Source organism: Giraffa tippelskirchi, chromosome 4, assembly GCF_054371585.1.
Source record: "Giraffa tippelskirchi isolate mGirTip1 chromosome 4, T2T-mGirTip1v1.2.pri, whole genome shotgun sequence".
Taxonomy (NCBI): Eukaryota; Metazoa; Chordata; class Mammalia; order Artiodactyla; family Giraffidae; genus Giraffa; species Giraffa tippelskirchi.
In genome coordinates this window covers 110,248,138-110,261,635 of record NC_137278.1, presented here as the reverse complement: position 1 = coordinate 110,261,635, position 13,498 = coordinate 110,248,138, and the positions used below count along the sequence as shown (strand labels likewise).

Sequence of the window (13,498 nt, the reverse complement as noted above, 5' to 3'; positions counted from 1 at the left end):
TGTTGAATAAACAAAACTGGCAAAGAGAGACGATGTCATGTTAAGGAGTCTGTATTTTATCTAAAGGCAATGGGATACCTGTTAGATATACACTGTTAGACCACTGCTCTGGTCTCAGTGTGAAGAATGGCACAGAGGTGGAAGACACAGAGCAGGAAGACTATTTAGGAGCTTGTGGTCGCAATTCAGGGGAGAGATGAGGAATGCTGATAGGAGGATCAGAGAAATGGAAATGAGAGATATTTAAGAGGTGGGAACAACAGAACTTAGTGATTTACTGAGTGAGGAGAGGAGGATTTCTGGTAATATGGAAGGATGGTGATGCTTTTGACTGAGAAAGGAGCATTGATGGCATAAGCAGGTCTTAGAAGGAAGAAGACAAGTTCAAATTTAGAGATGCTGAGTTTCAGGTGCCACACATACATTCAAAGATAACCCGATAGAGTTCCCTCTTTAGCAGCTGGGTTTACAGATGTGTGACTCAAGAGATGAGCCTGCCCTGGAGAGATGTATTTGACAGCTATCAACACAAAAACAATAATGATAGATAGAGTATTAGATGAGCTTGTATAAAAATTTGATAGGATGAAGAGAATCATAAAATGTATAAAATCATAATGGAAGAGAGCTTAGGACTGGGCTCTAAGAAACATCAATATTTAACAAATGCAACAAACAACTGAATCTACAAGAGAAACTGTGAAAGAAAGTTTCAAAAGCATAGAAAAATAAGAACATGCATGTAATGAGCATCAGAAGAAGTGAATATTTCAAGTAGGATGGAATGGACATCAGTATCAAATGCTATATCTATGATAAATATAATAATAATTTTAAATGTACTGGATTTAGAGTTACATAAGTCCTTATTGATGATGGAGAGAACAGTTTTGGTGGAGTATTGGAAAGAAAAACCACACTCCAGTGCCTGAAGTATGACCGGCTGTTAAAGACACTGAACAATTCTATCAAACATTCCCAAAATTCATCTGGAAAAGGGAAGAGAGATGACAGAGCACTCAGGATTTAAGAAAGCATTTGTCAGCTGGTAGAGAGTTGAGCATATTGAATGCTATTAAAAGAGACTAAGAATAAGTAGAACTTATGTAAAGAAAAAAAATGACATGACATTATCACAGAGTATTTCTTCAGTGGCAATCAAAGGGGTGGGGGTGGTGGCAAAAAATATTATTTTATCATTAAGATTGTTGAAGCATTGTTACTGTTTAGTTACTAAGTTGGGTCTGACTCTTTTGTGACCCCATGGACTGTAGCCCCCCAGGCTCCTCTGTCCATGGGATTTCCCAGGCAAGAATGCTGGTGTGGGTTGCCATTTCCTTCTCCAAGGGATCTTCCCAACCCAAGCATTGAACCTGTGTCTCCTGCATTGGCAGGTGGATTCTTTACCACTAAGGCAGCTTGAAAGCCCTGCTGAAGCATAATAATAATTAAAAACACATCAACTTTTAGTTCATTTTCTTACTGTTTTTAAGTTTTCTGCAAAAAAAAAAAATATTTCTTATTGCCCCCACACAGGAGAAATTGCTCTCAATACCCACTACTTCACCATACTGATTGCTATATTTTTACATAAAGATCTAAATTCCCATATTCCTTCTCTGGTTTGTTTTGCTCAGTGGCAGATACGAATGTATTACCCAACCTCTCTAGACCCAACTTCACCAAATCAAGAGGAGAGAAGAGTTCGACTGTAGGAGCCAATTTCTAAGGTCAGTTTGATACTAAAGGCTACTTTTCTTAAATTCTGAGATTCTGAATAATAGCACTTCATATATTATTAAAGGCAGTGTGACTGAGTAAAAGCAGCTTTGCTCTAATTAATAAAAAATAGATGCCTATCAGATTGCATGAAAAAATGGCAAGATTTCTAAATATACCTTTGGGAGGGTGGTCAGGACCATTCAGTGCTCCCTGAATGGCTGCCTGGGCAGCAGAGTTCTGGGCCTTCAGCATTTCAATGGTTTCTCTTAGTTCTATCAGTTCAGACTCCTGTGAAACAAACAGAATTTAGAAGCTTTAATACTTAGAGAGAATAGCAAACCACTTTTATTCACAGCTCACTATCTAATGAGCTTGGTTTTATGTAGCGCTACTGTCCTGGGAGATCTGGATGCTTGGCTGACCTTCTAAGGTGTATCCTACAACCTTTTACTTGTAAATTTAAGAAGCTAAATCTGATAGAGAATCAAAAAATAATGCTTTGGTTATTCTCTTACAAATGTGATCTGAATAGTCTTTATTTCTCTAAAAGGGTACCTAAAACTGAGGGTTTCCCAGGTGGTAAAGAATCCACCTGCCAATGTAGAAGATGCAGGAGATGAGGGTTCCATCCTTGGGGCAGGAAGACCCTCGAAGGAGGAAATGGTAACCTACTATAGTATTCTTGCCTGAAGAATCCCATGGACAGAGGAGCCTGGCAGGCTACAGTCCATACGGTCACAAAGAGTCAGACACGACTGAACATGCACATACCCAAAGCTGACCAGTGTGACCTAAAACAAGATAGCACATTGCTTATTTAGACACCAAACTTATTACTACTACCCAAAAGTATATCAGATTGCATGTACTGTTAATTGGAAACCCTGAGTTTTTGTCAAATGAGTCATTTTAGGTTTTCCCATCTGTTTTGCATTTGGGAAACAGAGTCTTTATATTCAATAACAAAACCTGGAATTCATTCCTAATTCACTCCTATTAAATGCTATATTATTAAACTGCCATCATATCAAGGTCATCTTAGATTTTGGCACTTTTCAGGCAAATAAAATTCCTAGTATAAAGACCTAGCTTCAGCAAGCCAAAGAAATACAGGAATTTTAAAAAACTGAATAGAAATATATGTAACATATAGTCCTTAAAATAGTTAAATTATTTAAAAAGCTTACAAATAAAAATTTTATGACACTTATTTTCTTATTGGGACTTCCCTTGTAGCTCAGCCAAGGAATCTGCCTGCAGTGTAGGAGATACAGAAGACATGGGTTCGATCCCTGGGTCTGGAAGATACCCTGGAGAAGGAAATAGCCACCCATTGCAGTACTCTTGCCTGGAGAATCCCATGGACAGAGGACAGTCCATGGGGTCGCAAGAGTCAGACATGACTTAGCAACTAAACCACCACCACCACCATTTTCTTACTGAATTTAGGGTAACTTTAAGCTATATCTCAAAGAAAATTCTTGTCTAAATTTCATCATCCATAGTTATTTAAATGAGTATCTTTACCAGAAATAAAGGACTCACTCTAAGGAAGATAAGATAACAGTAGCAGCAATAACAACCAGGAACAGGAGTGTTGTTTCAGCGAACGTGGTATTTCCATCAGGAGCACAAAAACAAGGAGTATCCCTGGCTGTGATAGCAATCCTAAAAATTAGAATCCTTGTTGACCTCTTAGGAAGAGAATTCCTCCATAATATATTTGACATTCATCATTTTTTCCAGTATAAGAACTGCACTTGAGTTCTTCACTCAGTGGTAAGCAGTTTATCCCTACTTAAAGTCTCCCAGTATGTATGAAAAGAAGCAGGGTCATGATAAGTGCCATTGAAGAGAACAGCTTCATGCATGGGAATGTCCAACGGCTATTCCAGCCTTCAACACTTTTTCAAAAAAAGATGGATGGTGCTAATTGAAATGATATCCAAGCTCAGAACAGATACTCAGCACCTCATATATCTATTTTCCTTGATTATCTGGCATATTCCTAGAGGACAGGCATTAAAAAAAAAAAAAAAAAAAAACCTCTTATAGACTTTTAATACCTTATAAATCAAAGAATCTCATAATAGAAAATCAGTAGTGACTGGATTCACACATGGATCCCCAAATATTTAACTGTAATTTCACTTGCGTTTATTTGTCATAAAGGCAAAAGAACATGTTTGTGAAAATTACCAATACTGTGACAAAAAATCTAACCCAATTCATCATATTTTTTCAGTCTCTCCAAGTTCTATCTATATTTTGCCCCTTGTCCAACTAGTAATAGATTATTTTACCAAAATTTAATATGCTTCCCATTTAAAATAAATCTCCCAAGTGATAAAATATTTACTGGAAATTCATTCTGCTTTTACCAGAAATATATTCACAAAAGAACACCTATAGTGCATATTTAATGAATCACATAATTTAAGTAATTTTACAACTAGCATGGATATTAAATTTTAATTAAACTCAGATTTTCATACTTGAATTTAAAACCAACAGTGCTAAAACATTTGCCTTTAGGTTAAAAGAGGAAAAAATGAAAATTAAATCTCATGTAAATGTCTAAAAATTTAGCTTAATTTTGAGTTGGTTGACTTATTTCACTTATTTCAAATTTTATTCTTTTCTAGAGAAATCTCTTCTAGAAATTATTATTTTTTAAAATTAGAAGTAGAATATTCAGGTAATATTGATTTTTTTTCAGAAAACTGTGTTTAATGAAATAGAAGAATGATCACATTCTAAAATCTTAAGTATCTTTTCAAAAACAACAGCTATTGGCATGGTAGTTATCACTCAGGGTGGCACAGTAAGCCCAAAGGAAGAATAACTACGTAAGAAATCTTTTCATTATATATATGGGAAAACAACATCTATGAAAAAATTAGTTTAGCCAAACTCAGTACTTCCTCAGGAGAACTTTGTAAGTATAAGCAAGTACCTATAAAATGTCACATTGACTTTAAATAAACAAAATAGTTAAATTCGACACTGATAATCTGTTCAAATCTGAACTAGTTATCTCTCCATATCTGGAAAAATCCCTTTTTTCTTACTTCTGTTAATGAGGCCTACCCTCACCATAGCTCAAACTAGCACATATTTTTCTCTGAGCCTTTCCATGTGATTTCTTCCTGTGCTTTGAATATCCTTCTTCACCCTTAAGGACTACGGTGAGCTATCTTTATACACAATGACATGAGTTTTCTTTTGAGGAAAAATGAAAAAGTTCCTTCTCTATATGTCCAGACCATTTAATGCATTGAGTGTAGTTAGCTGTTTAAGAGTTTATCTTTTCATCTGATGTATGTTCTTATCTCAGTAAATGTTGGAATGATTTTGTTCAAATGTCTGGTCTATATTAAACAGATGTTTCTTCCCTTCAAAGAATGATGAAACAATTCAACTCTACTGTATATTTTAACAAGAGGGTGTCTCATCAAATAGATGCCATATACTAAAAACATCAAAACCTTATCATTCATTATAAAATAAAAGTCTCAATATAGCTAAATCAGTGGCATCACATCCTTTGGGTGGCAACAAAGTGAGTTTCTTTCTCTCTTTTTAAAAGTGTATAGAAATGAATATAAAACATTTCAAAACTTCACTGAGACAGCAATTTTTTTAATAGTTTACTTCTAGTGTTCCTCTTTCCCCTTTATAATTATAGTTGATTTTTCACATTTTTTAAGCTACATATTTTCTAAGATGTCTATAATTCATGGAACTTGCAACATTGCCTCTAAGTACAACTATGGTTTCTGTTTTTTTTTTTTTTGGCCATGGTAGGGAAAGTGAATGAGCAAAATAATTAGAAGTGAGTTCCAGAGATACCCAACTATAAAATTCTTTGATAGCCTGAAATATATTAACATACTCTTTTCATTTTAAAGGTGACTAATAGAAGATACTTAAGTTTTGAGGATCCCTTTTAAACCTTCAGAAAGAACCTGGAAAACGTATATACCATCAAGAGATGAATTTAAAGCTTATTTCTCCAATTCAGCAATTTTCTGTTTCCTGCTCCGCTCATTAGGTATCAAAGAGAAGACTGGGCCTAGAGCAACTCTGCAGAGGGTCTTGGGAATATGACAGGATATTGTTTCTACTTCCCACTTTTCAAAACTGATACTTTAAAATGTGAGAACCGAACTAAACTATTATTTACCTACAATGAGCCTTTCAAGATAATGATGCCTCAAACACAAGCTTGCCATGTAAGATTTCAGTATTCTATGACAGTTTCTTGTGTAAAAGAGGTTAGATGGAGTCAATATTAACTGTTTTGTACACATTTCTGAGGCAAAACAAGTTATTAAGGTCAGATTTTAAATGCTTCAAAATAAAATGATCAAATATTGTGTCATAATACTAGCCTTGCTTGGTGTTTTTCCAACCTAATTTCCTAACTACATCTGACTTCTTTCCAAATTTCTCCTGGACAGGCCTTGTTGAGAATCCCACAGCTTGGCAACAAATCTTATCAACCAACCGGAACTTCTAGGCAAGGTTATTAAAATTTTTCCACTAAACCTGCCTTTTGCTTCCCCATATTGACACAATTAATTTCACATTATCTAGCTATAGTTTCTTTGAACATGTCCCATTTGCCAATCCCTTGTGTGTGTCTTGAAATACCATGAGGTTTTCTACCAAATGAATCTGGCCATTCCTGGTTCTAAGTGAACTGAATTCATCAAACCCCAGTAGCATAAGTAACTTGAATCTATAAGTAATCTGTGGATTCAAATTATGCTGTACCCTAAAAGGTTAATGAATGCATTTTCTGAGTCTAGTGATAAATTTTTAAAAAACATTTCTAAATATGAATATTTTAACCTGAGCTAGGAGGAATTAATGTAAATACCCAATTCAACTAAAATTTTAGCTTTTATGTTAACCATTTCCAGAGAGTTGCTTTTGAATTTTCTATTTTAGTATTTAAGTGTTTATTCATCTAGTTATACAAAAAAGTAGTTTCACAGAGGTGAGAATAAGCAAACCCTAGACATTATATTTAGCATAAAGATCAATACCTGAGCTCCAATACTCATACAAAAATATATTCCTCTGTTGTGCTCTGACCTTGTAACAAGACTAACCTAGCACACCTTAATATATGTTCTAATCAGCTCTGGCACTAGATATAAAGAAGTGATTTGGAAGTCTTTTAATTATCAGTGAGTACATAGCCTTAGTAAATTTTCAAGGACAGCAAAACAGCAGTAGCTGTATAAAAATTTCATTCATAAAAATATAGATTTGCAGAATTCTTGCCATTTTGATACCTTTATTGTAGCATAAGAAAATAAAATCCTGAATAATAATTTAAGTGACATTTTTTTTTTTCAATTCTGACAAGGCTGTTATGTTGCTAGTACCACTTTAGATGCAGTGAAAAGATACTGTTTCATCACAGTGCTTCAGGACATTAGATGTTAATTCTTTTAAAGAATCTTGGTAGAAAAGTACAAGTCAAGGGACAAGGACCTGAAATTCAGGTAAAATTCTTGATCAAACTATGTTACCATTACAATTTGTTGAGCAGTAGGTATCAGACAATACCTAGAAACAATATTACTGTACAGGCAAACATTATTGACAATTATCTTAATTACTTTTACTTATGCGTGCATGCATGCATTCAAAGTCTCTTCAGTCATGTCCGACTCTTTGTGACCCCAGGAACTATAGCCCCCCTGGCTCTTCTGTCCATGGGATTCTCCAGGCATGAAGATTGGAGTGGGTTGCCATTCCCTTTTCTAGGGAATATTCCCAGCCCAGGGATCGAACCTTCATTTCTTATGTCCCCTGCATTGGCAGGCAGGTTTTTTACCATTGCGCCACCTGGGACGTCCACTCCTATTTATAGACTTACTCTTCTATAACATGTGGATCTTGTCTTGTGTTCAGTCGTGTCTGACTCTTCTGCAACCCTTTGGACTGCAACCTGACAGGCTCCTCTGTCCATGGGATATTTCAGGCAAGAATGCTGGAGTGGGTAGCCCTTTCCTCCTCCAGGGGATCTTCTCAACCCAGGGTTTGAACCTGTGTCTCCTGCCTTGCAGGTGATTCTTTACCCACTGAACTATCCGGGAAGCTTGATCTTTTGGCAACTACTAGAAATGCTGTTAAACTACTGGGAAATGTAGTTAGATTTTTACCTTCATTAACTATCTTTTACCCTGTTAGTCTGGTGTCAAAAACCTTTGAATGACTCCTTGTTTCCAAAGACCAAATTCCTTAGATATCTTTCAGGCCTTGGTTCCACATTTCCCTACACACTCCTTCTTTTCCCCTCAACGTGTCCCCTCATTTCCCTCCTTGCTCTTTACTCCCATGGTGTTCCTTCCTCTATGACTTAAAGTCCTTCATCTCTCCTGATTTTTTTTTCATCCACCCAGAGCCTGACATGTGTCCTCTGTGTGCCACTTACTTTATAATACTATTATGGCTGGATCCACAGACATAGGAAACACATTTATAGTTACTGAAGGTGAAAGCAGTGGCGGGAAAAAACAGGAGTTTGGGATTAACATATACACACTACCTATATAAAATAAATAATCAATTAGGGCCTATATATAGCTCAGGGAAATATACTTAATATTTTGTAGTAATCTACAAGGGAAAAGAATTTAGAAAAGAAAAGATGTAACTTATTATATAACTGCATATAACTGAATCACTTTGCTCTATACCTAAAACTAATACAAGATTGTAAATCAACTATACTTTAATGAAAAAATAAAAATATAAGTAAATATATAATATAAATAAACTAGTATGAAAATGCAATGGTTCTCTGTGAAAACAGTCAGGGCAACATCCTGTTATATTTCTAAGTGTACCTCATAATTTTCTGTCTCCTGAGTTATTCATACATGTCTTTTCCTTTTTTTAACCAGGCTACACATATATAAAAGCAGTGTTTTGGCACATACATTTGGCAAGAGAATCAGTGTGACTTGGCGTCTGGAAACAAGGAAGAAACTTAGAACACTATTCAAGGGAGCTATTTCTAATTAAAATTTTGATACAGTTTTCAGGATATTAACGCCATATGATTATTAGAAATCCTACACTGAAGCAGGAGTCTTGGATTTGAGTGTTGGTGCAGTTCCTCTATTTGTTAATTAGGTGACAATACATGTGACCATCTTGGCTTTTAGTTCCTCATGTGTTAGCACTCCACCTTGCTTCTCAGTACATACTGATTCTCAGCTTTAAATTTTTCAGTGGTGCTTATCTTCATCTGAAATCATGCATATTGAAATTATATTTTTATCATAATCTATCACGTACTAGAATATGAACTCTATTTTATGTTATAACCAGTTATTAACTAGGATGTGTGTGTGTGTGTGCATGTGTGTTTGTATTTCACTGCTGAATTCTCAGTAGCTAAAACAGTATCTCATACACAATAGAAGTTCAACATAACTTTGGTGAATGACTAAATGGACAAAGGAACCTTGGAATTCTAGAACAGAGTTTCAAAACCTCTGCTCTATATTATCTGTTCTTTTTTCCTCAGGATTGTTGGATCACCAGAGAGTAATACGCCCTTTTATCTCAGCTCCCTGAAGAAATGGCTTTACTGAAATATGACTAAATTTTATGCCCTCAGCTTTTAGAGAAATGCCTATTTGAACAGTGGTTTTGTCTTTTGTTATTTCATGACCTCAATTTAAGAAGCTTTACAATAAATTTGTCCTTGAATTCAGTGTCTGTAAGTGTGTCTCTTCAATCTAAATTATGCTCTGCTGGTCAGAAAATGAAAAGTACACATTCTAAGAAATTTCCTTTTGTGCCTTAGCTTCTTTGAGATCAATTCAATTCAGTAAATCACTACTTTGGGGCAGTAATTACCTCGGCTCAAGCACCTTGTTTCATACATTCCTCTACTGGATTTCAATAGATTCTGTCATTGAATTGTGTAATATCATAACCCAATAAATTTTATAGGATTCTTAAAACCACTTTGGAAAAAAAGTAAGTTATAAATCTCAGATTAATAAAATAAACATTGTTAATAAAATATAATGCTAATGTTAATGTTAAAAAACCCAATGTTAATAAAATGAACATTGCTTTGTGGGTATATAGCTTTCAATTAAAAGAGCAATCATTCCATTTTCAGTTAAAAAATGTCAAGGGCAATTGCAGACATTATGATATATTCTGAGAAAGCTTTACAATTTTGGCAATATTACTTCAAGGATAATGTGAAAACAATTATAATTCTTTGTAGTATAGAGATATATTACAAAATATTTAGAAATTTTTCATAGGCATTATAAAGTAACACACATGTATATATCTCTGATTTCCATGAGAAATTTTGCCTATAAATATAAAAGAGCTGAAGGAAATATGCAGAGGCAAAATATATCAATTTTGACTTCTTAAAGATACTGACACTTAAATATCATCCATGATTTCTAGCAATATGCCTGGCACATAGCTAGCTATGAATTTGGTTTACCTTACATTGTCTTAATAGAAAAAAGGAGAAAAATGTCAAGAAAGGTAACATTTGTTGATTATTCACTGCCTGTGATACATTATAATATCTCCCTTATTCCTCATAATGATTCTATGAGGTAGGTATTACAATACCCGCTTTCAAAATGATAAAGTTGAGAGTTAGGAGAGGTAGATTCTAGAGCTCTTGGCAGACCTCACCGAGATTTAAACAAGGCTACTGGACTCTAACATTTATAATCGTTATCACTAAGCTGCCCTAAAAAAGGCCTTGTAATCCTGTTTGCTGAGTTCTTATATTATTTAGTGAAATGGTAAATATGTATCCTCCCAAAAGATTAAGATAAAATTTATATTTATGGACAACGCAGTTTGTTATCTTCTCTTTTTGAACAGACTTGACAAGGATAGAGGATGTTCTCTTTCATGGTCAGGATAGATTATGAAATAGGAAAATGAAAGATAAGGGCAAGCAGAATATAGTTTTATATTTATACCAGTCATCTATAGGCATATTTGATTTTCTCTTTTGGTTTAACTGTTCACCTTTTTTTAACTTTAAAAAAAGTGGTAAACTGACAAAACTCAGTAACACATGCTAGTTCGTTAAAGCCAAACCATACTTTATAGAACTGAAGCCAAAAGTGAAGCCATCCTTTATGGAAAGATATAGGTACTGATTATGAAATTTTCCAAAATTTGGGATTATGTATTTCTTTGAAAATTAGAGGAAAACCATGGACATCTGCTCACATTATACAAATATGTGATTTGTAAAAATATTTCTACACAGCTTTAGAGACTTTTTAGACACTCATCCAAGAACTCAGATTAGGGTCACCAAATTCATGAGCAGAGGTAAGTTACTGGTCATCATGTGGAAAGTGTGCAGATTGTTTCTATCCAGCGTGGACCTTTTTGATGTTTCTGCCTTTGTGAACTAACTTCTCTGTTTCTTTCTTTTAAGTACTCCTGCTTCCAATCTGTAAAATCCTTAAGTTTATTTTAAAGCTTTTGCTGTAACTTAGCTTTACTTCAAAAACAGCATCCCCAGATGCCAGCACATCTTTTTTATTCCCCAATTACACAGGACTGTACCTTGTCCCATGGATACTGGAACCTAAGGCCCCTTACTTTAGAAAGACCTTAACGTCCATTTTAGGCCTTCTTCATGAGTATCTCAGACCACAATATGGTCTACAACTGGTCTTATAGACCATGAATTTGGGAAAATTCTTGTCAGTGTACAATTCTTGTCAACAGCGTTAAGAATTATTCCTAGGATATTGTAACCAGTCTCTTGTTTCTTAACATTTGGTATTCTTTCAAAAGTTCCTGTCAGAAGTAAAATAATAGACTGCCTTGAAAGAATGTGAGTGTGTGTGTGTGTGTGTGTGTGTGTGCATGTGCACGCACACTCAAATATAGGTTAATCTGAATCATAAGTCGTTAAATTAAAATCTGAAAAGAAAAGGTATCCTCTTGTCATAGTCCCAATATACCTTAGGATGGATCCTTTCAGTATTATTTCTAAGGAGCTGCATCTCAGGTGTTGTTTAAACATCTATGCAACTTGGTGCCTTATTTCAAGTCCCAATGGCAATTCCTGAACTTACCTTCTGTTCCGCTGTCATGGTTAGACTTTGCAGTCGGCCAGTCATATTCCCTAAACTCTTTTCAAAAGCTGCTACGAGATGAGCCTGTGAACAAAATGAAAGGAACAACATATCTTAAATGTCAGAATCTTATGCGGATGGATGAATACCCCTCACTTTACCAAAATGCTTAATTTCAGGTATTCTTATTCTTTAAGTACTATGACTATCATGGCTGGCTTTCAGTGTCGACTTTCCTTTAACACAAATCTTCATCTATTATTTCTAAACTTCAGCTTAAAAATCAGTGTTTCAGTCCTGACGTGTAATGTGAGTTCAACTACTGAAAGGGAATGATATTTTGCAAATATCATTTTGCACCTTCTAACTTGCACATCATAGAGGATTTGACACCCACCAGAAAGTTCTGGGTTGCCAAGTTTTTAGACTCAAAGCCCAAGAGGAAGTCATTGCAATAGTCAATGGATGAATGTTCCTCACATTTTATACCTGTACGATGACCTTTGAAGATATTGTTAGCTCCTCTATTGAAATGATGCTTCCTCCAAGCGTCAGACATCTGCTGACAGCTCTAACGTTATCTTTCCTTTTTTTTCTACTTACAAAGAATTCAATTGAAAAGAGTTGTCTTCACTTTTCAAACTCTTTTCAATAAAAAGGGCTTTTATTTTTACTTTATTCCCTTCCACTAAGGAAGTGTAGGTAGGCCAGTGAGAGATAATATTCGGTCATATTTTATTTAAGTTTTTGTGGCCTTGGGGTTTTCTTTTAAATCTCAGAGAATTATACACAGTGCAGTACATAACCATAACTCTCATGATTAAGAGATATTTGACAATCTTATTACAGCTCTAAAATAGGCCAGTTTCTACTGACACACCATTATACAACAGCTTGAACCACAGAATACTAAGCATGAAGACACGCTTCAACCTCACTGTGGCTCGATGTAGAACCACAGATATGTTGTCTCAATGTGATCAAATGTTATTGTACCCATAAAAGATTCAAGTATAGAATATTTTACAACTTCCATCTATAATAAACTATGTATGGGGGAAATTTAGTAAAAGAGAGGTAAAAGAGAAAGGAGTGAGAGGGTGCAATTAAAATAAATTGCTTTGTAACCCTACCAGAACTGAAAGGCTGAGGTACATATTATCAAATGGATCACAGGAGTTCTAAGAGTTAGGGCACCAGAAGTTTATTTCATTTTGAGTAACAGCCAGAAGTTTATTCCCTTATTGGTAACAGCTAGAATGTACAAGTCCTTTCCAATTAACAGGATGATATTAATACAAAGGTATCTTTGTTCCTAGCTCTGAAGTCTATCCTGAGATGCCTTTCTTTTTCAGACACTGTAATATATAGAAAAATAATTTGTAGAAAATGCAATTAATCTTCAGTCCACATGTAAAATTCTATTCTCTTTCCATCTATCTACAAACCAGAAACAGACTCACTGACAGAGAGAACACACATGTTGCCAAGGTGAGGGGGTGGGAGGAGGGAAAAGCTGGGAGTGAGGAATTAGCAGATGTAAACTATTATATATAGTTGATTATATATAGATGGATACACAATGAGGTCCTACTGTATAGAAGATGGAAATATATTTAATATCCTTTAATAAACCATCATGGAAAAAATATATT

The 13,498-nt window shown here is 34.9% G+C and overlaps 1 protein-coding gene across 4 annotated transcripts in view; it reads right to left on the bottom strand.

Moving 5' to 3' along the window:
- The window catches only part of NAV3 (neuron navigator 3), a 375,406-nt gene that overhangs the window by 43,637 nt on the left and 318,271 nt on the right, over positions 1-13,498 (bottom strand). For all 4 annotated transcript variants that reach the window (XM_081483945.1, XM_081483946.1, XM_081483947.1 and 1 more), the window contains 2 exons: positions 11,844-11,927; positions 1,899-2,010 (listed from right to left, as the gene is read on the bottom strand). In XM_081483945.1, the coding sequence (XP_081340071.1) occupies positions 1,899-2,010; positions 11,844-11,927 (196 nt within the window). The remainder of the gene's footprint in view (positions 1-1,898; positions 2,011-11,843; positions 11,928-13,498) is intronic.